The sequence below is a fragment of the Acanthaster planci genome, linkage group LG04 (assembly GCF_054643075.1).
Source record: "Acanthaster planci isolate LZ-2023a linkage group LG04, COTS_SCS, whole genome shotgun sequence".
In the NCBI taxonomy this organism is placed as follows: Eukaryota; Metazoa; Echinodermata; class Asteroidea; order Valvatida; family Acanthasteridae; genus Acanthaster; species Acanthaster planci.
This window is the reverse complement of record NC_141780.1, coordinates 13465611-13491556: the sequence shown is the minus strand read 5'-3', so window position 1 is coordinate 13491556 and position 25946 is coordinate 13465611. Positions and strand designations below refer to the sequence as shown.

Genomic DNA, 25946 nt, shown 5'->3' with positions numbered 1-25946 from the left:
GACGAAATGGCAAATGATGTTGCTAAAACAGTTTTAAGGTTCCTGTGGACCAGATCTACATAGAGTGTCAGAGGGCCTATGGCCCAGAAGCAGACTTGTGAGTCATTCTGTTAGGTTGGGTCACGTACCGGTACGCATTCAAAAAATCTCGAAAGTGATGGGGACTGTTTACCTGACTGTCTATCCCAACCAAGAGTATCATGAAAAAGAAGAGCACAGACCAGAAAGGGGCACCTGGCATCAGAGAGAGTGCCTTGGGGTACGCGATGAAGGCAAGTCCTGGACCTACATGTAAACCAAAACAGCCAATACCACGTGGTTAATTAACACCTCAGTATATAGCTTCCACATAATAACCAAAGGGTTTACCTTTGCAGTCCATGTTTATTTTTCTTACATTTTCTTTCTTTCCTCCTTTTGGACTGCTCATACGCATTCCGAACACACAAAATGTAACAAATCCGCAGCCAATACACATACTTGTCTTTCGGGTGGGGGCTACCATGACAAAGGCAGCCCATACCCCGCTTGTCTGACAGGACTGGGACCTTACAACAGTCCCCTTTTCATTTTATCTGAATTTAGGCATGTAACTTGAAGAAACACACCATGAAACGTATGGAAGGCAATACGTGCCTGCAGCTGATATGCTGTACTCTTACAACGCCTCCTACTTGTTTTTTATTCTAGTTTGCAGCTTAACCAACCAGTGGAAAAGACTAGTGCATGAACGCTGCCTATTTGTTTTTGATTCTAGTTGGCAGCTTAACCAACCAGTGGAAAAGACTAGTGCATGAAATGTGCATCGGCATGAACTTGATATGCATAAAGATGTTATGCATGTGTTATTTCCAATGCATTTGGTACTTTTTATATGTCCTTCAAAGTTTTAATTGTGACGTTGCTTTCAATTATAAAATCTTAGAGTGCCTTTGCTTATTCCAAAGCATATAACATATAGCATAAGTTGCTCACTAATGCATGTCTACTGAGCTATATCCCATCAGGCCTGTGAATGACTAGAAGAGGGTCTATTTCCCTCAGCATCTGGCCTCAGGAAAATAAAAACGACCCTCAATCTTCTGGTTATTCCCAGTCCCCCAAGGTGTATAGACACCCACTAGGGACCTCATTAAGAGTCCATGTTATATATGCAGTTCTGTATCAGACAACTCGTAAACACTTGCCCGCTGTTTATAATGTTTTTCAAAAGCGCAGGCTTTCCCAATTATGTTAATATCCGGTATTCGCAGCCAATTTGCCATAATGCTCGTCTGAAAGAGGACATGTAGATGGCACGTACCCCATTTCTCCGTTACGCTTCCCCCTTCCATAATCTTAAGTACTGCAGGCTAAGACCTGGACACATCCGACTGGGAATGCAGACCATATGACTCATGTTTTTTTCAGCCCTTTTTAATTGTTTTTAATCCCCTGTTTCACAATTTTTCTGGTAATAATCTTAACATACCCGGTAGGCTATGAGCTGTTGTTTTGGAGACTGTGATTTCATAAGTTCCGAATGGTCTTGATTTTGATGCGGGTTTACAAAAAATGGCTATTTCCTGCTTTGCCTGTGGGAATGAGGAGCCCTTCCCTACCAAATGGAATGGATTGTAGTAGGGCCTACTTGTGCCATAAAAATTTTTATGTCTGACTGAAAGATCACAACAGCTAAAACTGTCGACTTACATGCACATTCTATTTACTTTTGTATGATGTACGATCATTTGATTGTTATTTTTCTGCATGATAACAAAGCTAATCTTGACTGTGGTGCTGATAAACTTTAAATCTGCACCCCATTTATGGGATTTATATGGCACATCTTTCCTATACATCTACATGTATCAGAACATGTATGTCCCTGGGGGTAGGAAAAATATCCCACATCATGACAGTCAAAATCAGGGGCCAATTCCACTGATAGAGTTCCTCAGCACAGACTTAGCTCAGCAAAGAAAATGCTAAGCAAACACGATTACCAGTACCAGCCACATTTTGTTATACTTGTGTATTTTTGTGTCTTAAATACTCTAGTATTTTTGGCCCAGAACGATCACATGACTGGACAACAAAACTATGCATGTCACCCTCACTGTTGGATATCACATTACACAGTGATATAACATTGACTTGTCCATTTCACAAAACACAGTAAAGGGCCAGTACATGTACTGGTTATCCCAAAGTGTTTCAACACTTAATTGCAATTCAATTTCAATTCACCTACAGCAGATTACTCAAACTTGACCCAACTCAAAAATGTCAGGCCCTAGGTTCGACTGTCTATGTTCGTTCTCAACAAAAAGATCTGTATTGTTTTTCTATACAGTACAGGAAATAGATTAAAAAGGATTTGATGACCTTCGTGAAATTCCTAGGTTGAAAAGGAATATTTTCTGTCTGTTTCACAAAAGCGTCGTGGGAGCTCAACTGACAATGCATGCATGACCAGCACGGCTGCACCTATGGATTCATCCTGAAACCTGTTCTGCTTCACCACATTCTGATTGAAGCATACCCCTGACGGCGGTTCCTGGGGGTCTCATGTTTTCAATAACAAGAACCACACAGCAAACAAGTTGCTTATACAACAGAGTGAGGTCGAACATTAATAATGGGACATTATTAAGAAAAACGGGGCATTGAAGGACGACCTCACGCAGCCACATATTCAATGAGTAGTCTATCAAAACTGTCTGGCAAAGGCTGAATACGACACGCTCACTTGTATACATGTAGCATCTTGGTGTTGTTTTGATGAAAAAAAAAATTTACCTCCATTTTTTTCCTCGGATGTGATAGAAAAAAACGTATTTCAAAAGTCAACTAAAAAACGGGTGGCTATGATCTTCCATTGTAATTCAGAACCTGCCATGATCATACATGTATGACCTTAGTTGATTTCCAAATATCATACATGTGATAATGAACCATTATCCAACAACTTGACTGATGGACATCAGCAGTAAGCCAAAGCATATGCTCATATCAAGAAGTTAGATTAAATTAAGTTCATGACACTGATCAGCAGAGTAAAATATTATCTAAAAATACGGGGAAAGGAGCATCAAGTTACATCAATATGAATTTCAACACTGTTAATTTAAAGTGAATTTGCAGTTTCACCGTGAACTTTTTTTCATAGCCTGCGACTTCACTGCAGTTCTCCTTTTGAAAACACCATGAAGATGACCCTCACTGTGACCGCTTTTCAGACACCTTGAGGCCAAGTGAAAACAATGTTGGAAAATGCAGTAAGCCCAATTCCAGGCTACCGGGGAGTCCTTCTTAACTTTTTTGGTTGGGTTAATCCTTGAAAACGTGAAAATACCGTGAAACTGTTGTGAGCTAGTCCTCTGCCCAGCTGACCTACTTTCCACCATGAAAAGGGGCTTTCACCTGTACATTACCTTGGAAATATTTCACGGGGAATTAATGGCAAAACAGCATTTTCATGGTGTTGAAAGTTGCTTGTGCTCAACATCTGCTTTAATACTGGCCTCCTTATGACTGTGTCTCATTTGGTTCTGTTTACCTCCATCCGACACTTCTCCTACGGATACATCTTGCTCATATGCCATGAACCCCAAGACAGAAAAGATGACCAGGCCCCCGTATATGCTGGTGCAGCAGCCAATGGCGGTGACTATCAGTGTATCTCTGTCAAAAGTCAGGGTGAAACAAGGGGGAACACATAACATGCAAGTCAGGTTTTTTCCCCAAAAATGTTTTAGATTTATAACAACCAGCTTGGACAAGTCACACTTTGTCAAATGCAAGTGCATGTACATGCAAATCGGGAGAAATGACCCAATGCACTATTATTCCCACAAATTCTAGTTGATATAGAGTTTTCTCTTTCCTAATTGAATTTGTCTTCAACATTTATGTTTAATTCTTTCTTATTTGCATGTGCAAATAAAACCTCCTTAACTGGGGTGCATGGCACACACTGTGTGATACATGTAAGTTGTGAGTGGGACGTGTTGGTGTGTAGTGAAATCTCGTATGAAATACCAGCTCCCTGTTTGTATTGCCAATGGAATGATACAATCAACTCTTATTATTACTACATGATGTACATGTAAATCTGGGGACCCATGAATGACAATGTTTATTGTATCCATTGTCGTATGTTGAGTGCAGATAAAGCACTGGCTCCCATTGTATTCACTAATGTTGTAACGGTATGTATAGATCGTATTGCATGCATAAGTCTACATGAACAATGTGTGATGTTTTGAAAAAATGTAAGCATGCTCACCAAACTGAAATATATAAAATGAATGGAATCACAACAAGACAAATAAATGTAACTCATGGCTGCGGACAAAGTCAACAAAACAACAGTGATTATAAATGCTCAGACTGACTGTGCCTTTCCAAGCCTTTCCTTCACAACTTGTTTCAAGGAGAATTTCCATTATTATATATATTTCACTTATCCTGTAATGTTAAATGAACAACACCAGCTTTCTAGTGGGGATATAGCATTAGAGAGAATATGTTACCGGTAACAAGTGTACAAGCATGTTGGCAGTCGCACCTGTTGTGTTACATGCAATCCTTTGCAACAAATCTAGAGGTCCTTTGGGGTCCCTAATTGTAGGGTTTCATTATAGTTTGACCTTTTTCTGAACTTGGGGCTGCTGTGAATTTGCTCTGTCTTTTGAAGAGACTACCAAAGAGAAGTTTTCTTTAGCAAAATTATTACTCATCAGCACAAGGTTACAGTTTTGGGATTGTTTGTATTGCTGGTCTTTCTTTTCCAAGTTAAAAATGGAAAAGGGATTCAGTAATTTATTAGGAACTTGGGGATTATAACCAAAACTGGAAAAGTCCATACACTGGTATGTTCTTGAAATGATCTTTTTTTTCTTTATCATTTCTCCCGGAACGTGTTAATGGTGGATTGCACTTGAAAACTGGCCATGGTTGGTAACCTGGTAACCATGGTAGGCGATTGACCGCGCACCGTTTGACAAATGTTTAACACACCAGTAAGATTAAAAACTGACATGAGAGTCATGTAATGACAACTAATTCTGCTTATAGATCCAGGATAAGTAAGACTGTAAATGGGTCCTTTCACACAACAGGGTCACATTTGTTGTCAAGGAATTTTGTACCTATGAGCTTTCACAAACTCTTTCACAAGCACTCACCAGTCACTTCACAAAGCGAGTCACACACAAGGTGAACAATGACACAGCTCATTTGAATAGCTTGTGAATTGGCGTAAGATTGTTATGACATGTGATGGGCTTACAGGGACTTGTGATGGACTCGAATACAGCAATGACTGTAAGAAAATACCTGATTTTGACTCCACAGAATGTGCAACTTTTCAGTGTGTGTTTATCTACTGGTACAGTATGTAACTGCAATTTCGTTTCATTTCATTTCAGCCATGTTTGTAATAATGAGAGTTGGTTGTAATTTTATCAGTGAATGCCATGTGAGAGGGTTCAAGTCCGCAAACTTGGATCTCTATTTCATGTGAAACCGGAAATATGTTTAAAACCAGAATGATCGTGGGCAAGCTATCCGAGGTATATTATTAATGAGAAATTATGACTTGGAGTGCCTTGTATAACTTGTACTTTGAACCAAAACTCAGTAGAAGAAAAAACCCACAAAACAGCCCCTCCCCCCAACAAAATTATCTACAAAAATAAATAAACAGATAACAGCAATATTCTACCTGTAACAGTTATTGTGGAATTTATTGTAGCTCCCTAGAGCAGTCAGAGTGCCAAAGCCCACGGCATAAGAGTAGAATATCTGAGAGCCTGCATCAATCCAAACCTGGAGAAATGAAGAATTAAACTGTTTCCTTAGAACACATTCATCTGCACAGTTGGACTTTACGAATGAAATTACTTTACACAAGTAATGATGGTACAAGTAGCACAAGTATTCTCCAACAAACTATAACAAAGCTATCTTCCAACAGAAGTACAAAGCTACATGTGTCCTCCAACAAAGTGTAACAAAGCTATACTTAAACAAAGTGCGACAAAGCTACTAAGTGTGACAAAGCTACAAAGTGTGACAAAGCTATCCTCCAACAAAGTGTAACAAAGCTATCCTCCAGCAAAGTGTAACAAAGCTATCCTCCAGCAAAGTGTAACAAAGCTATCCTCCAACAAGGTGTAACAAAGCTATCCTCCAGCAAAGTGTAACAAAGCTATCCTCCAGCAAAGTGTAACAAAGCTATCCTCCAGCAAAGTGTAACAAAGCTATCCTCCAGCAAAGTGTAACAAAGCTATCCTCCAGCAAAGTGTAACAAAGCTATCCTCCAACAAAGTGTAACAAAGCTATCCTCCAACAAGGTGTAACAAAAATACATCTTGAAAATAGTTCGCGGTACCCGCTGCTTCATTTGACTCAGACCGGCCAGCCGACCCCGGCAAGCTCGGTGGTCGAGCGGTCAAGACATCTGCACTAGTAAGCAGGAGGTCGTGGGGTTCGAGTCCCACCCGAGTAAGCTTGTGAGGTTTTTTTCGCAAGGATACTTTTTTCTGCTAACAGTATTTATAATATCTGGGGATATGGTAAAATGCCATCATTCATACTTGAGGATGGGATATTATGCCATTTATACCTGGGGATCTCTCAGGCGTGATATGTCTGGTTGAAGGTAGAACAGCAGCCCTGTGCCAGCCCCAGGGAGCGTCACACCACGGATAAGCATGATGGTCAGCACCACATATGGAAAAGTGGCTGTGAAGTACACAACCTGCCCAGGGACATACAGAACTCCTTTTGGTCAACAAAAAGTCACCCTAATCAAGAGCAGTAATGGAGCGGTATTGGAGAAAGAATTTGAGAAGAATATCATGACAAGCAAATTTCCTGGCTCAGGTCCTTTGCAGGGCAGTATAAGATTGGCAATATTTATTCATGAAAGAACTATCACTAATATTTTGGATTTTTAGTTCACAGAATGTTTAATAGATGCTTCCTGTACTTTGTTTTTGTTTGATGCAGGGTTGATAAATGCCTCAAGTATTCATCAAAGAAAAATCAACAATGTTTTGGCATCATAAACCTATTTCTTGCAAATAACAAAATCGTAAAGCTTGTGCTTTATTTGCACAAGGATAAATTTTCCTGAAGTCTCATTGAATTCCTTATACGCAAAATTTGGACATTAGAACTCTTTTTTACTCATTATTATTCTAATTTACCTTGCCTGAACTTTTAACCCCTTTCCATACAATAAAGTACACGAGGACCCAGGCCAACAGAAGGCACAGCACCAGTGGCCAGACCAGTGTTCCAATTTCATCAAGTCCTCCTGACAGTTGCAACACTTTATTCCTTTCCAAGAAAACAAAGCCAAACCAAAGAAACAGAGGACAAACTGGAATTACAAACGTTCTCATGTGAGAGAAGGGTCGAGTCATGTGCATAGGTGTTAACATATACTGTACATTAGGACAGACTGCTACATTACAATACATGCACTCACATGCAAACACTCAACAAGGACCACAACATACAGTATACCGCTCTGATTAAATTAATGTAACCCTTCATCCAAAGATTAATATTACAAACAACATCAACATCAGAAAAAGTGGCACATGACACATGATACCAAACATATGTTTTAAATATTCAGAGAAGTACGCACTGTCGTATCTAGTACATGTAAGTTTTGCAGGGTAACTGAACACTGGTCACTGAAACACAACTTTAAAAATGGTGCCATGACAAGAAGGGCAAAGTTCCAGCAGACATCCATATATTGTACTTACTCCCAGAACTCCTGTGAGGAGGACACACGGGTATCCGTTGCATTGTAGCAATAGGGCAGCAGTGTGGTATTAAAGTCTGTGAGATTCCCATCTTCCGGAACATCGAACAGCGCGTAGTCTATGTAGTCGGTTTCATTGGTGAGATTGTAAGTGTAGTTCAGGCAGGGACCTACAGAGCCCTTGCCAGGGCATGGTCACAATTAAAGAAGCACGAATGAAGAAACTGAAGTGTAAGAAGCGGGTTGATCAAATTACATGTACATGTATGTTGTTCTAACAGAACTTTGTGAGGCAAGCCGCAGGACACTAAAAACAAACTAAAACACAGAAAGCACTTGACACTTTTTAAATTTGCCAACTACGTGTATTTTTTCTTTTTTCTTCTTGAGACTGAGGGCTTACTCAGAAAAGGCAATTCCCCTTCTCATAGTAGCAAACAACAAAAACTGGTACAACAAACATTAGACTTTTTTCTGTTCTTACATAAAAAAAACAGGGTCGCAAGGTTGATTGTTTGTCTTCTGAAACATTAAAACCAAAACTAATGACAAACAAAATTTGGTTCATCATGCCTTCTTAAATGAAGTTTTAAACACAAAAAAATAAGTGATAGTTTTTTAATTATAAAGAAATTAATTAAATCATGGCCAGTGCTAGTTTTATTTTTAAGATTCTTGGTGATATCAATCACCTCATTCTTATCCGGCTACTGGCTTCAAAAACAAAGATCTTGGGTGAGGATTATTCAAAACGTTGGTAAAAGACTCCGGCAAACAAGGAATATTTCACAAAATTAGGACCTACATGTACATGTAGGTTGACAAAGTAGTCACTGAAACAATTGGCAATAATGTTCAGGATTACAAATTGGTTTGCCTTCATGGATAATGCTATTGATAGACTGGAAGGGCAATTTATTGTTTTAAATTGAATTTATCACTTTCCAGGTATTATGAATACTGTTTTTTTCCTGTTTGAACTGATTAGCATAATATTGTTTTTTAGAAAATTTTCCAGAAAAGACTGGTTAAGATGATTTTGTTACTGTGTGTTATTCACTTTCCCAACCTGTATATTCAAACCCTAAATAAGTGTAATACGTGTCTACTCACTGTATGACAATGCCTCCCATTTACACTGTGACAATGAACATTGTTGCCAATGATCAAGGATGAACTTTAACTGCAGAATTTATAAAGCTGCCTACAAGACAGCGATCACTATTTGCAAACAAAAGAAATGTCTACTCTACCAGTACGTAAACCTAATGTGTTTGACGTTTAAGGGGAACTGGTCGGGACCCATAGTACAGGCGCATATAGACCAGCGAATGAGTCACACAGTGAAAATGAGACACACATGTATATGAGTTTCAGTAACAGATATGGGGTGATCCGCTGTCATTAAGGCAATTAACTTGTAACATCTGTTCAATGAACAGATGATAGATTCACAAGCTAAGGCAATGTGTCATAAAAAAGAGACAATTACATGTAGGATAACATCATTTCTATTTTAACATTCTCTGGACTTCTAGACTCCCCAAAAGTATGTAAATTGTTGTATGTATTTGGATTAAAGTTCAACAAAAAAGAGACAATCAAAGTGCGGGACGACATTTAGCATTCTCTGGGCCTCTAAACTCTAAACAAGTATGTGTAAATTCGGTGATAAAGTGTTATGTAAGTGTACATTCTAAATTGCATTCAGCCTAGCTTGCCTTTGTACAATGTTTTTGGATTCTTTTTTTATTTTATTCATTTTTAAGTTCAACAATTGATGGCCGAGTTAAAATCTGCAAATGCTTATTAAGGTAATTTTCCAATTGATTCGATTCGATTCAACGTGATTCGATTTATTACTTATTTACCCTGAGGGAACCTCTCACTGCCCACCTATTACAATAATAGCTGGGCTATTATTAAACAAATATACCAACAACTGCTGAGACTACAATCCGTGAAGGAAATTTTACCATGCACCATTGCACTTAACGAGTCCTCAACTGTACTGTAGGACAAAATTTGGCAATATACATGTACACTGTGTAGTACATGTATGTAATTGGTAGGACCCAATGGATCTTGATGGATCCAGGCATAGGTCTCGCCAGGAATTTTTCCAACCGGGCAGGAGGGAGAAACTACTCATCAACAGCAAACTGATCGACAAACCATCAACAATCCCAACAAATTGGTGAATTTTATCCCTTTCCCCATTATATTTTCTTATTTTAAAAAAATTTCATTGTCTTATTTGAGGGAGGAATTAAGCACCCCCATACATCCTCCGGCACCCATTACGATGGTTCAAAATCTAGACAAAGCATCCCAACCAATCACTCAAGAAAGTCAGCTCTTGCTCGAGAGCAAAATGACACTGAAAACAATGCATGACTACCATACCTCTTCTTTGGACTCTATGCATTGCTCGGTATTCCAAGGGTTCCCACAGGTGGCCCAGGGTACCTCTGTGGTGAAGGACTTGAAGAAGTAATACAGTGCCCAAGCTAGGATGGTTACGTAATACTGGTTGCAGAAAGTGCAGATCACAGTCGTTGCATAACCGACCCCTGGAGACAGACAAATACAACAGCATGTTTCTTATGCATCTTCAAGTTCATGATAAAACATTGTATCTCAGCATGCTCCATTGAAAAAGCCACATATTCAGGTTTTTGTGCAAAAATGTGTTGGAATTTATATTTTCCTGAGATGCAATATAGAAGTGTTTACTTTTGTCCTTTTATCAAGCCCACTGATCATAACTAAAGTGAAAAAAAGTATCTAAGTAGAAAAGATGAAAACTATATTTTATGGAAAATACCCTATCAGTAGCACAAACTTCAGTTTTGCCTGAAATGTTCAATTAATCACCTCATGAATTATTCTTACTTCTGATGTCACTGTGAATGGAATAAAACAGGAATACAAGGAAATTGAAAGTTGCATATTTGCATAAACTCAAAATAGTTGCATAAGACCACTTCAAAGGCCAATGAGAAGACTGAACTTTAGCTTGTCAGTGTAAGTCTTTCATATGCTGGAGTTGCATCACTCTTATGACCAGCTCTTACAATTCCTATTAAAGTTTTGTCAGTATTTTTGTCTGGTTTGTGAAAGCTGAATTCTCTGTCTTGACATTATCACCAATGTCCTGGTGAATAATGGCTATTACAGGGTAAGGGTGAGAATTCCTTATTGTGCAACTGCAAGGCCTTATGATGGCTTTTGACTTCAATCATTTTTGGTTAGCATATGGGTCACATTTAAACAACTTGGAAAAAAAGTGGGGAAACAAGTTATCTGCCATTTCAGTGCTTTTCTCATTTGATGTTCCATTTGGTTTCCCTAAAAAACAGTAGAAAACTGTCAGAAACCAGATCGCAAGAGGTTTCCAGGAAAAGGTGCAATAAATTAGATGCTATAATTGTACTATAGAATCCCCTTAATTATGTCAACACTTGGCTCAATCCTCTAGCTAAAGTTTTGAAACTGAACAACTGAATATGGTTGAAGTTTGGGCATGATGATGGCTCTAATCAGACATTGAGGTTTTTTACTAGCATAGGGTAGGTCTGTATTTACACAGAGGGACAGACTGGGCTGGACTGGCAGAGGTGGGAACAGGAGGTCAGATCACAATCAATTTCTGTGTTAAAACTTCCTCGGCTCCATGCATGTGTGACTGATTATACAACCACTGACGGGACCCAATGTACATATACTGTACTTATCTTTTTTTATATTAACAGGTTACTTTCATAGGCTCATAAGGGGCATTTTCTATTCTCTCATCTTGTGGTAACTTCAGAGATACATGTGAAACCAAGCTCCTCTACATAACTTTCCAAGACCAAAGTTTTTGGTCGGCCAAAATGTGCAAATGTTTTTATATAAACTTTAAGGCCCTTCCTGAGTTGAGGCTTTTCAAATGTTTTTGGAGGGAAAGAAAATGAAATAGATCAACAAAATCATCCTTCTCACATTATATTTCAAAAAGATTTTTTGACTCCTTTCGGGAAGGGCCATGTTGCCCCTCCCTCTTCTGCCCTTCACTATGCATGAAACAATTCAATGACTTGTTGATGGGCTTCTAGTAGACCAGCGTCAGGGCTGAATCTTACAAATCTACCCCACAGTGGTTATTTACTTTGTGTCACAAAAGCTGAACAAAATTTGTCACTTATCTTGTTTGTAAATTTGCAGAAGTGGAAGTTTATATACTAGAAGAAAGATAAAGCTACTGGTATCAATTTATCAATTCTCACACTGGTACATGTACAAAGTTCTTCAACAAATGGACAGGAGGGGGTAGGATGGTAAGATCGCAGCAGTCAACTGCGTTTCCTAAAGGACAAGCAGTACCTAATTGAGTTCTCTGAAGCAGAACCAACTCAATGATTCATACTGAACCCAGCTAAACAAAATTATGTATTTGGGCTCTATGTTAGCACTGTTATAGTTCCTTACATATTCCACACTTATTGCCTTACAGAAAAAAACAGTCCAGGGCCATGTCTTCTGTATTTTTTTCCCATGCACACGTGTTTGCAATACTCAAAAGACAGGACCTACTTGTACATGTATAAATTTTGTGACCCACTCTGTGAAAATGAGTCATAAGTTGCCAGAGAAACTTTTTTCATTTTTTCATTTCAGTTTTCATTTGTATTGGAAAGAGCAAAGGTTTTTGAGGTTTTTGTTTTGATGTATCACTCAGTTTGGCATCCTGATGAAAGTGGATACAATGTACTCAATGGTGAAAAATGCTGTGGGTTCCTATTGATTTACACTGTGCCAAATTATTCTCAAGGACTTTTTACTTCAAAGTGACTTTGGCGACTAAAGACTCATTTTGACAGAGTGGGTCACATTTTACATAACATAAGAGCATGCTGTTAGATCATCACCTTTGTGATTCTACTAAGTCTCTCCTGGAAAAAAAAGTGTCAGAGATACATGCAAAGACAAGCAATAGCAATTGCTCACTACTGATGTGCATTTTCCACACAATTAAATGCCCACCCCATTGCTACCAACATGTGTCCCCAATCTGTATTTAAGCATCGAGCTATTAAAAAGGATTTACATGTAAGCCAACAAAATTTAAAAAAAAATTGTGATCAGATGTGTGAAGCTGTCTGAAAATGACGGTTAAATTTATTTGCAAGCTACATATATGTACTGTACATGTAGATCTATGCACGGGTAGTTTTACTTTGTCACGCTCAGCGAATTTCGAAGTACTAAGAAATTTTTTTTTTTTAATGCTCCATATCCGAAAGATATATACAGCCATCAGTGCATTCTTGACAGGTTTTAAATACAGTGTACATGTACATGTTAAGATGAAGACCATCAGTTGGAGCCATACCAGGCCTTGAATTCTCATTTACTAGAAAACTCGAGTTATGCAAATCAAATAAAATTTCATCAAGTTATTTACATGTCGTTTTGTAATGTCACAAACCCCATTTTCCAGTTTTACATTTAATTGCTGAATTTGGTGCAAAATTACCTCAAGGCAAATCGAAGCAAACATGGACACACTCCGAATGACACAAGCATACCGGTATGTTATGATTATTATATTTGTATGATAAACAGGTACACACTCAAAAAGGAAAATACGTAGCCTCATGACACAGGAGAGCATATTGCAAAACTTGCTCTATGGGAGGAGTTGGGGGTGGTGGGTGGAAAAATAAATTAATGCACACAGGTTTTGTGTGCATACACTCTAGATGGCTGTGACAGATCGAGGCAGGCAGCATGCTCAGTGTCCTAATGCACACCCCTGAGAATCTAATTGGTGTAAAGTTTTCAAGAGCAATTTGTTCCATGTGCCTTTGACCTTTCACACCTTGCAAACTTATACCCTTTACAAGGCAAAGACCTCATCGGGCCTGCAATATGCTCAGCACACCACAAAAGATACAGGCATGTTAATTAACTGAGATACACTCGCTTGTTGACAAGTGGTATGCAAGTGCAGGGGTCTACATGTATGTATACACATGCAATATGCACTGACACACAGACATGTTTTGTACATACTTACACTTTCACTAATTATAAGGCATTTTACCTGCAAGGGCAAATGGAAACAAGTCAGCAATCCATGATTGTATAAGTTATCATGAATTTCATTTTATCGAAAAATGTGATGTCCTCCTAAGATAACAGGTTACATTTGACTATTGTCCTGTAGAGAATAAAGTTGTCAAAACTGTTCCCAGAAGCTAAAATTCAACACATACTGGATATTTCGGCCTTGTTTTTATAGGATATTTATGAGATTGAGGTGATTAGTTCAATCTGAAAATTTAACAATAACCGTAAGGCAAATTTCTCTTTATAAAATCTTGTTCAAATCTGAGACCAGGATTTCATTGTTTATGACACTAGCTGCAGGTGGCCACTCCCAGTCCACCATTCTTATTAGCCAAATTTACCTACGCAAACAGTGTTGGTCACTCATTCATGTCTAGTTTCAGGGTTGAGACTTGAGAGACAACTTCACAGAATCAGGATTTGCACTCATGCACTAACTTCAGCAATTAAAACTGAGAAATGTGATTTATATATTCACAAAATTGAAATTCAACATTAGTGATTGACTTTATGAAAGTCTACGTATGTTCAGAAAACTACATACATCTACAGTCTAATGTTTATGACATCCCCGTCATGTTCAGTCAAGCTTTATATTGCAGTAGTTGTTTACTGCTGTGGCTATTGCTGGTGTGATCTAACAGTAGCTGAAAATGCTAGTCCAGGTGCCTGAAGTCCAATTTTCTCATAAATGAGCATTTACAGCATGTCTGAATTCGAATACTCTATTATTTCCAAAATGTGATAAATGCCAAATTCTACAGCTTTAAGACAGCTAAACACAACTTTAATGACTTAAAATAGTGAAAAAAAGTTTAGGGACACATAGTACATTGCTAAAGCCCTTCAATCTTTCATAATATGGGCCTTTGACAATAGTGCGCCACCACTGATGAAGTGCACAAAATCTGTCGACCCATTGTGCATTTTGAAAGGGTTGACAGATTTCGCGCCTTGTGATTGGTGAATGCATTGCAAACCCTTGGAGGCGCACTACTGTGAATCGCCCGTATTGCAGAAAAGTTGTATGTTTTGCAAATGGATAGACCTCAGTTTGGAAATCAACCCTTCATTTGTTAAAGTTGTATGTACATACCCAATTTTAAGTAAACGGATGTGCTTTCATGTCCCAGTTGGCCTTGGTAAATTGACAAACAGTAATGCAACTGACCCTAATGCAACAAACCAAGGTTTTTCCATGTACATATATTGGATCATGGAGGAATAAAACATCCATGATTGGATACATTTGACACTACAACTTGCTTACAATTACAATGTCAAGACATTCACTGAGGTTATGTACAAAGCTTTCAACAATTCCAATATACTACAAAGCGCTGAGTGTCAAGTTTAAACCTTAATCAGTGTAAGATTGACCCATATAAAACTGATGGTAGCAGGACAAAGAAATGACACAGAAAAGTTTACTGACTGTGGAAGTGCTTAGAAGTTCAAACAGTGCAAATCCTAAATTCATTATGGAGATAACCCATAATCTAAGGTGTATAGTTCTTGAGTAGGTCATCCAGCAGATGATTACATAAGCAGACTGGCCACTAACAGAATTTATCAGTGCTGGAATTGATAGAGCAGAGAGCAATGTCAAATCCCCTTGGGCAGATACATTGTACATGTATGGTATACCTTATTTTGAACTTCAAAAAAGTTTGAATTTTAAGTTCTGAATGTTCTTGCAATATTTATGACCTACCATATTGCAAAAAAAATTCAAAAAACTTTGCCCAACCTAAAAATGGATTAAAACTTCTCATAAAAAGTGCTGAGTCATGGTGAATTGCACTTTATTACATTTTGGTCCCATTGTACACTTTCCACATTTTTTGGTATAAAAGCAATCTTATCTGTTATTTACTAATTGAAATTTGCATAGATAGTCCTAAGGCCTGATTTACAAAGAGCTGGGTCAATGTACACGTGGTGTTTTGGGTATTTTGTATGTATGCAGAGTCGAGATGTAATGCCTTTGAAGTACATGGACATGTACTGTCCCCCCTTTGACAATCCCAAAGAATCCTGCTAAGGTTGATTCAGATGTGTTGTCATCAGTAGCAGGGGCATATGGCCTTTACTACATTATATTCAAGGCTGCACAAGAGCATATACATGTTGGTACATGCAATCTGCACGTGTGCTTTTTAGAAACTAAACACACTGCAAAGTAATTATTATTGCTTCTCTCCTCGTGATGGTTCTATTTGTGAAGAGAACCAGATCTACTACAAACTGTTATTTTTTTGTAGACTAGAGTACCGAGTTCAAAATCAACAAAAACTGAGCTCTGGTGAAGTGAAATGTTCCCGACAGATAAACTTTTCAATGGGTGAGATTTATACTCAAGTGGCAACTGAAGAGATCGCGATTGGGCAGTGTGCTTCTATGAAAACATCCAATGCTGATGCAGTTGCAAGGAACTTTAGCAAGTGGTACAAAAAGGGAGTAAAATTCAGCCATGTGTCTGATGCTGTCAGGTCCAAAATTAAGAAAGTCAAGGAGTATGAGCCTAATCTTTAAAAATTTCTAGATGCACATGATCTGCACATGCAAATGTGAAGCTTTCCATCTCCCATATTGCAGAGACAACTGTACCACAATCCATCAAAGGGATATTTGTAGCTGCAAAACAGTCTGCAATTGTGTCCATTTAAACTTGAATTGTCGTAAAAATAAGGTACCTTCCGGAAAAGAAGGAAATAGAAGTTAAGTTTTTACGGGAAAGACTCATGGGAAAGAAACGAAAGAGCAGTGACGAGAGGAAAATATAAGACTAAAAGAATAATAACTAGCAAAAGAACCCCAAAAGGAACCTGGAGGCCAAAAATTGGTTCCTCTTTCCCCCAGAAAAGCAAATAAGAGCTTCATGTACTTCAATTTATCTATTTGCAACTGAACATAGAGCTTTCCACATTTCTTGGTTTTGTAAAAAAATTCATCCTCTAGGCCTATGTGTGGATAGTATGTATGGTATATGAGCTGTAACACATGTTGAGTAAACAAAATGTGTACAAAACTGGGAAATGAGGAAAATCAAATAATAGGCCTATCATAAAAAATCTGGTAATTACGTTAAAGAATTCAACTTTCAGGGCATTCTACTTGACTTGTGATGATGTCATGATGTCAAGTATTGAGGACTACAAAAATGCACAGTATCTATGCCTTAAGGTTGTTTGGCTTACATGTACATGTAAGTTTGATGAAATGCCAACTTGCAATGGGACTGAAGTCCTGACGAGAAAAAAGTACAAAATCAATTGATGCATTTTTATGGAGAAGAACAAGAAGAAAAGGAAAAGGGAAAGAAAATCAAAACAAAAGAATGCCCGTTTTGCACCTTGGGAAATACAAAACAAAATGAAGCAAAATGAAATCTCTTTTTGGGAGGTGGCATGAGATAAATTTCCCTCCCTTTTAAAAACCAAGCCTCTTCTGAAACCTGGATTTCTCTTTGCATGTGCTGTATATGTTTATTTATACATTAGGGTGTAGTGAATTTCAAAAAAGTTTGAATTTGAAGTTCTTAATAGGCTATAATGATGTTCTGGCGATATTTAAGACCTACATTGAAAAAAATCTCAAAAACTTTACCTAACCTAAAAATGGATTGAAATTTCTCCCAAAAAGTCACGGTGAACCAGCGTATTTTTTCAAAAGGTTTTTAAGCTCTGGTTTCCTTTTTTCTGTGGCGGTTTCTCTGGTTTTCTTTGTTTTTCTTTGTCTCCAGCCACTATTTTACTCTGTATAAAGTTATTTGAAAGTAGAAAATTGTAGATTGCCTTGCTAATATTTACTCCATGTCCTGACTTCAGGTAACATGCTGCAAGTGATGTCCATCAAGCTCTGCAACAATCATAGTGGTCTTCTGTGACTTACCTTGATTGGGCAGACTTTGGTAATAACCTTATTTTGAGAAAGTGTTGCTCTTTTTCTGTCAAAGTAAAAATTACGGATTTTCCTCTTCCAATCAGACTTTCACAGTCGCAGACATTTCTTTTCCCTTGCTAGTTTGTGGTGATCAATTATTGCCATCTTTCATCTTTGGATACAATGTTGAAATCAATGAGTGTTGCAGTTGCAGCAGCTGCTCAGGCTGTTACTGATTCCATACCCGTCAAAAACTCAAGCTAGTTTTGAGTTTATTTGCTTATTCACATAATGGTGGGGCTCAAATTTAATATGACCAGCGTACTAACTGCTGTCTGTCTCAGTCATGTCACTCCTTGGTCACGGTGAGGATGAAAAGCCTGTTTGATATGAAGTAGCGGTACCTTGTCATGTCTGTTGTGCTTTGACACAGAAAATACATGTATCTCATCATCACTCACCAAGAGTATAATTTTCCAGATCTTAACTTGCAGTTAATAGGATCCGATCTTAGTAAACAGGTTGAAAAATTTGACTGTTTCACAAAAAAGGTGACTCAGTAACTTCAAAGGAGACAGTAGTGATGAGGAAAATATTTGCATTTTAACAAAGTACATGTAAGCACATTGTACATGTAGGGAACTTACATGTACGATGCATTTTGTTCTGATGCTGAATCCAAGCAGATGAATGTGGCTCTAAAAATCCTTGTGAAAAATAACCACAAAAGGTGAGAATATATGTCAAGGGGGCAGGAAATTTAAGAACCAACAAATCTTTTTATACTGGTAGTTAGGCCTACAAGGTACGGAATCCTGTTAGTGCAAATTTGAACCATGCAAAAATATTTTTTATTCCAAATAACACAATAACATTGCAAAATAATGCAATAACTTTGCAAAATAATGCACTGACATTGAAAAATAATGCAATACTTCCATAGACATTTTGGGCACATTCGCATGGCTACTCTGGTTAACAAGAGTAGGATGTGTGTGTATTATACCCGGATAGAGGAGTATACTCCCCGTTAGCGAGAGTATACTCTCGCTGACCAGCTGGTCGCATGCCAAACGGGCGAACACACCCATGAGTGAGCAGTGCAGGTGATTTCCGCCTTGAAACAGTAATCGAGGAATGCTCAGTTATAAGAATGACATTATATGCAAATGATCACATATTGTGGGTTTGGGCAGCAAATTATGGTATTATCATGAGTTTATAAGGACTCTAAAATGACATTTGGCTTGTTACGGATTGTCAAGGAAAAAGAACAAGTCATTGATTGTTGATGTTGCTCTTTTCACACTGGAGCAGATGCAGGGGCTGCATTTGAGCTAGCTACTGGTGCGAACACGATGCTACTGACTCCTGAGTGATCGAACGGTTCGAGTATGTGCTCCAAAAATGTCTGTAGATCTATGGCGTTATTTCGCAAAGTTATTGTGTTATTTCTATAATTTCTATTAATTTCTATAATATGATTAAGGATCAAGTTTTTGTTTGTAAAGTGCATTGAGGAATCTTTAATTCATAATGTGCTATATAAATGCAGTTTTATTATTGTCTTATTATTTTTATTATTATTACGCAAAGTTAGTGTTTTATTTTAAATTAAAAACTATTTTTGCATAGTTCAAATTGCAGGGGTGTAAGTGGCCACTTAAAATTAAAGCTGAAAACAGCCAGCAAAAAGCTGAGATGTAAAATGTTTCCCATACTTTTATAAAGACCAGGTGTACAAAAAGCTGAAATTCAGGGTCAACATCTAAGCAAAAAAAGCTGAAATTAGCTAAAAGCTGCATTCTCACACCCCTGAAATTGACACTTACTGGATTCTGTTACAAGGTGAGAAATGACATGAAAAAGACATTTAAAGCATATTCCTAAATATCGAAACCTTTAATCACTCATTGCAAATAATGGGGAAATTCCAAGCAGTTCACCAAGCTGTCTTTTGAACAAAATATTACAAATATATATACACTATACATTGACTCCATCACCCTAAATCTGATGTTGAGGGGTATCAAGCTGGAGGGTGGGGATTTTATTGCTACATAGTGAAAATCCCTGTGTCTATAATCAGGTGGGGCTACTCTGTGGGGGAGGGGGAAATTTATATGGGCATAAAGATAATATCCGTTGAAATGAAACCTTTAGTTCTGATGTTAATCATTTGGCAAGGGTTTGAATCTTCAAAAATAATGGAATAATTTGGTTTGGCCAGTAAAACAAGTACCGGTATATCAACCCATTCTGCTGCATGGTATGTAATCTGCCCCTTGGAACATTCTTGTGTAAAGCCTGTCTGTACCAGACAAAATCCAGTTGTAGGCAGATCGCACCCTTGGCTAGGAAAACAAAATTACCTGATACAACCAGCCCCAATATGTGATAAATGGAGGGCAATTATTGATAAGGAAAACCTTATCAAGGCCATTGATGCTTTTGACCAAAGGTGATATTGTCATTGCAGATGTTGTGCTGCCATAAATTTACACTGTAATCCTGAAATAGAAACTTAATTAACCAAAATGTTGGTTCAGTCAATTTTATAACCATTAATTCAGCCCAAGGAAAGCCGGGAAATCAGGAATCTGCCCTGCACATTTGAACTATATTAATTAGCACTTTTATCTTTTGACCTTTATGGGGGGGGGTATCAAAGCCTGCTTGAGTTTGTAGTTCTTACACCCTCTTTGGCATTGAAAAAAAAAATAAATAGAGAAACTTGAACATACAGTAGGGGGCTATTATATCTTAAGTTTAAAAGAGGGTTACGTGAAACACTATTTATGATATGAGACATTTATTCCATGGGCTTAAACTGCATTGATGTACAAGGTATGGATATGTCTTGAACAGCACGATTTTCAACATTTATCTATCACCAAAATAAATTATTCTTGTCATTGTTAGAAATTCATGTGACTTTTTTATTATTTTGTTGTGTCAAAGCAAAAATGTTGCATCTCACTTTCGAGTAGTTTCAAGAAAATATGCATCAATAGGTTTGCAGTCTCCCAGTAACTTTTTGTGCCAAATTTAATCACAGGAAAATGGAACTTGAGGCAGATAATGTATTTACAAACACATTTCCTTTGTTCTGGGCTTCAGTATCTTGATTATTTTTATATAAATGATATTTGAAGGGAGCAATATCAAACTCCCCCATGACATTTCTGCTTGAACGACATGCTACACATATTTTAAGCTAAAACCTTGTAACATGTTGAGATTCGACATTTTTGCATCAACACACCTTGATGGCCCATTTAGGAGATAAATTTCATTAAGTTACAAATTGCATGTATTACTACAGAAGCCCCAAATCATCTCGGGTTCAAATGAGATTTCCCTCACCTGACTCAAGCCTGTTTAAAAAAGAAATCACATAGTATCTGAATCAGTGGCAAATGGTATTCTGTTTTTCATATTTTCTGTTTTGATGCATTTTTATCATAAAATTGAACGCTTCAGGGTTAGATTCAAGTTGTGTTTGGTAAGCTTGATAAAAGGGCAGAAATGAACACATTTATGTTGCGTCTTGGGAAAATATAAATTTTAACGAATTTAGAGATAAAACATTTCTGCAAACCCCTACTCTACATGTATACATCAGTTTGAGCTAAGTGCACTGATATATGTTTGAGCATGAATGTGAAGTCGTGTCAGCTTAAATTAATTATGTCATATAATTATGCAATCAATTTATTAATTTTTTCAATTAAATTTACCAATAAAAATCTTTCAGTAAATCTGAATCAAAATTCAAAAATCAAAACATGCAATCACCATCCGTTTTGCACCGACATTACAATATAAGAAAAAAATTCTGATTCTTTTGCAATATGAATAGTTTTCCTTGCCTTTGATTTTGGTTTTTATCTGTTATGAAACACAAATCTAGAAAGCTCAATAATTTTTTCCCTTAGCTGCAGTACACGTACTGGTGCCAGTAGGTCCCAAAACAAACAAAACAGCTCTTTGGGGTAAACAAAAATCAAAACAAACAAAACCCTAAGAAAACCGCAGAATTAAATAACAGGTTAACACTCTACCTTGGAAGAGTGGACATATCTGCCAACTCATTATACAGCCCCTTGCCATGAACTGGCCCAGGGTGATTTCCAGAAGAAACATGGGGATGCCTGACATCAGCAGGCAAAGAAAGTACGGGATCAGAAAAGCACCTGCAAGGACAGAGAAGAATATAAAGTTGTGTGCATACAACATTTGTGAGCTACCATTTAAGCACTGCCTGTCCTTTCCCAGGAAACATTTTTTGAAACTGACACCCCTTGGTGCTGTCTATGGCCATAATTCCCCTGCAACCACTCTTTATGGAAAGAAAATGTGCTCACCACAGATGAAGATTTTTATCACAGTGTAAAAAGGGAGGCCTGTAACTTTTGACGAGCAAACCCTGCCTGTTCAAATTTTGTTAACAGTCCTCAGGGCAGGTGGACAGCTGACTAATGGAGACATCAGGTGCATCAGGGTGGACGCTATGACCAGATTGACCGATTTCCATTTTTAAATTAAAAAAATCAATTTCCATTTTAATAAAAAAACTGACAGGAATACTTTGTTCCATCAATTTTTCAATTGCAAAATGGAATGAGAACTTTCTAAACATTAAGTGCTCTACTGTTTCATGCAAACTACAGCCTGCATACCCATTCACAAGAATTCAATGTATTTTGGGTGTTGAAACACTTGCAGAAATTTATTTATCATGGGGGAAAATATATTGTTTTGTGTCCGGGTTTTGAAAAAAGGCCGCCACAACTAGGGCTTTTCCTTTTTGGCTTGAAGCTGATTACAGCAGGTGCAGTTAGTTTTTATATTTCCAACAAACACTGGTGTTTCCACATTCACTGACTCAGAAATGAAAGTCACATAACAGAAAAGAGAAAAGAACACTCACAGCACAGTTGGCTTACTGGTTGGTTCGAAGTTTGTAGCACAGTTTTACAAGAATTAAAAAACACAGCTACTTTTAGTAGGTGCATGTATGAATTTTCCAACTGATGAGACTAAATGAAGGACACAGCTGTATTTAGAGATGGCATGAGATTGAACAGTCATCTGCATGATGTTTTAAGTGAAAATCTTAAGCTGAAAGTTCCAACTAAAGTGTTCTATTTCCCAGCTGTGTACACATGTGATGACAAGGTTTTTGTTTTACCTCAAGTGACCACAAAAAGGAAAGCAAGCACAAGCCCCAAACAGGGATTTTTTTATTTTGCCTTGCTTTTCCCAAATAATGGCAAAAGCAATTCAGAAAAATAACACAGAAAGAGCAAATTTTAAGGTACTTTAAACCTGCCAAAAAGTACAAAAGAGGCTCTTACAAATCTTGTACCCCATAAATTTCTATACATGAGAGCCAATTTGTGCCAGTAGGGAACCCCCGAGTGCAGAGGTCGAGGACAGAAGAGCAAGTTGTTCGATTTGCGTTTAGGAACGAAGAATCCATTGTTGACTTGAAATTGAGCAGCCACCTACGTCATCTGAGGTCTCCTTGGCATGTTGCTCCTTCTAAATCTTCACCAGCATCTTAGAAATGGTACTACTTCCTTTCAGGGATTTTAGGTGTGGTTGGGATTTGCTAGCAGGTGAAAACATTTCGATACTCACTTTTGGACAAATTTGCATTCTGCTCTGCCCCTCCCCTGTCCAAAACCTGGATATATGCCACTGGACTTATCTGTGTACAGCATTGTCTTATGATGTACTCACCACCACCATTTTTGTAGCAGAGATAAGGGAACCGCCAGATATTCCCCAATCCCACGGCATACCCGACACACGACAGAATGAAGTCCAGCTTGTTGGTCCAATTGCCTCGCTCTGGGATTGAACACATCTCGCTCCCATTGTCGGCCCTTTCCACCCCATCTCCATTCAGGGCTCTTTCTTCCTTCTCTTGATCCGGATTCCCGTCACTGTTGTCACTCTCCAGTGGTGGGTAGGGCCCTGTTCCTTTCATTTATGGGACTTAGAGAGCTAGTTCCCTTGTTTTTCCTGCAAATCCACAAAATTGGTGGCATAAAATGGCAAAATATCTTTTTCTTCTCGGGCACTTCTCCAAACATAAGAGAATTAGTTGCCCTTCTTCAACTGCCAAATATGGCAAGAATTTCACATTGTGTCTGCGTCCTCCTCAGAATGGTTAAAAGAACTGTCAACTGCATGAAAGAAAAAAGGCTTTTGGATTGATACATGGAACTTATTCAGTGTTAAAGTGTGTAACTAAAAGTAGTTGTACGTGTAGGTGTGCTTAAATTAAAGAACTGCCCACAAACCTCATCTGTATTAAAAAAAAAATGGTCAATCGTTAAAATGCTGGTGAAAGGCAATCACGATCACACTTTTAGCATTCAGAGGCTATCAGCAAAATCCAGTCCCAAAGAAATGACAACGGTGAAAGATGTTTTCCCCAGCTTCTAAAAATGAAATCATGTCATTGCTCCATTCATTCAGTGGGGGGTAGAGGGGAAGAGTTCTCCCAAAGATAAGTTGACCTTCCTCTTTTAAGGATTAAAGGGTCCAGAGTTTTAGAAATGTGACAGCATTGTACCACCTGGGGGGGGTTATGAGGATTTGCTTAAGGATAAAAAACTTTGGAAAGTCAATTTTAGAAAAGTTTCCATCCCCCCCGCACCCTCGCCCAAAGACCTGGATACACCATTGCTCCATCAGGCTGTGGAGAAAGAAGATGACAGTATCATGAACATGATAAAGGGGAGAAACGCACCTCCCATTTTTAACTTTTCAACAAATGAATGAATAAATGAAACATCTATTTCAATGCTGTCATTCTTTACAATAAGCAAACATGATTCACATTACTTAAGTACTGAGTACATGTCCATCAACTTGAGCAACATAACATAATGTATCATTTTACATTTGATAAATTAGATGACATTTAGGTTTAAAGGTTAAGCAAGAACGCTTTTATACCCCCAATCTATGGAGAAAAAAAAACAGTCACGAGAAGAACAGATTACTTTACATGCCAGAATAATGCAGAATCCACAAAGTCTTACAATTGCCTGTATCTAGCTATCAAAATGCCGAATAACTTTACTAATGCCAGGCGACTAAAAAGTAATGGAGGGTATTGTGCAAATTTTTGTGTAAAACCTGATGCTAATTTCCAATAACCGGGCATCGGCCAACTTTCTACAATGTTTCGCTACAAATGCGAGGCAATACGAATAGATTTGTTCAATTCCATGGTGGAATATATGCCTACAGGCCTAGGCCTACTCTCTGTCTGTAGACATCCGGTATACATGACCGAAGGCCTATTTATATTGTTTGATAATGATAAAGCACTTACCAATTGCAAGAATAACAAATTTAATTCCTTCGCGCTGGTTAAAAAACCTTTGGCTGCAGGAAAAAGTGCGCAAGTTCCCAGTGCAGACTGAGCAGACCGTGTGTTATGTGCCTATATGTTTTTGGATCAATGCTTGAACTCTTTTAAGTTGAAGTCAGGCTGTAGTAAATTGAAGTCATCAAATACCACATGAGTGATTTTGCACAATGGTAGAATAGGGCACCGTGGGAAGAAAAAAAGGGCAAAGTTTGCCCTTTTCCTTCACACAACCTATGCTGTATTTGCGATAAGGCTTAGGGTGGCCTAAAAAGTGTGCAGATATTGAAACGATGCCAACTGAACACACCAACGGTAAATACTTTATCAGCTTTATTAATATTGCCAATGAATCTGTAAAAGTCTTCAGAATCTCATCCACAGTTAATTTTTCTGCAGCTGCTCGCTGGCTCGGCATAGGATGATGCACGTGCACTAGTAGACTTTGATTAAGGCGCCCGCGGCGAAATGGCTAGTCAAAACCACACGAACTGCATGCAATTAAGCCCTGCATGCAGCGCAGTAGCTGCGCTGCGCGTGTCGTAGACTGTGCGTTTGGGGCGTGCGGTTCGTCGAGTAGTCTTTCTTCGTGCGTTGGTTTGGTGCTTAAACTAGTCTCCTCCAGCTCCTCGCTCTTGAGCGACTATCCATTTCGCCGCGGGGGCCTTGATCAAAGGCTAGAACACGAGTAGGAGGAGGGACAACGTTCACTACAAGCGCACATGCACACTTCATTTTCAAGCAGACAACACTTGGTTTTTTTTGTGCAAGCAAACGAAA

General features: G+C 38.2%; 1 protein-coding gene across 2 annotated transcripts in view; it reads right to left on the bottom strand.

The window, feature by feature from the left end:
- The window catches only part of LOC110985661 (sodium- and chloride-dependent creatine transporter 1-like), a 34833-nt gene extending 9171 nt beyond the window's left edge, over positions 1 to 25662 (bottom strand). Inside the window, exons 1-10 of one of the 2 annotated variants that reach the window (XM_087135406.1) lie at positions 25477 to 25662; positions 23522 to 23806; positions 21838 to 21969; positions 10178 to 10344; positions 7773 to 7951; positions 7200 to 7332; positions 6614 to 6748; positions 5711 to 5814; positions 3542 to 3666; positions 173 to 285 (exon numbers count right to left, since the gene is read on the bottom strand). In XM_087135406.1, coding sequence (XP_086991532.1) covers positions 173 to 285; positions 3542 to 3666; positions 5711 to 5814; positions 6614 to 6748; positions 7200 to 7332; positions 7773 to 7951; positions 10178 to 10344; positions 21838 to 21969; positions 23522 to 23771 — 1338 coding nt within the window. In that variant the 5' untranslated portion in view covers positions 23772 to 23806; positions 25477 to 25662. The other variant, XM_022246843.2, reaches the window with a different exon arrangement.
- Between the last annotated feature and the right edge of the window lie 284 nt (positions 25663 to 25946).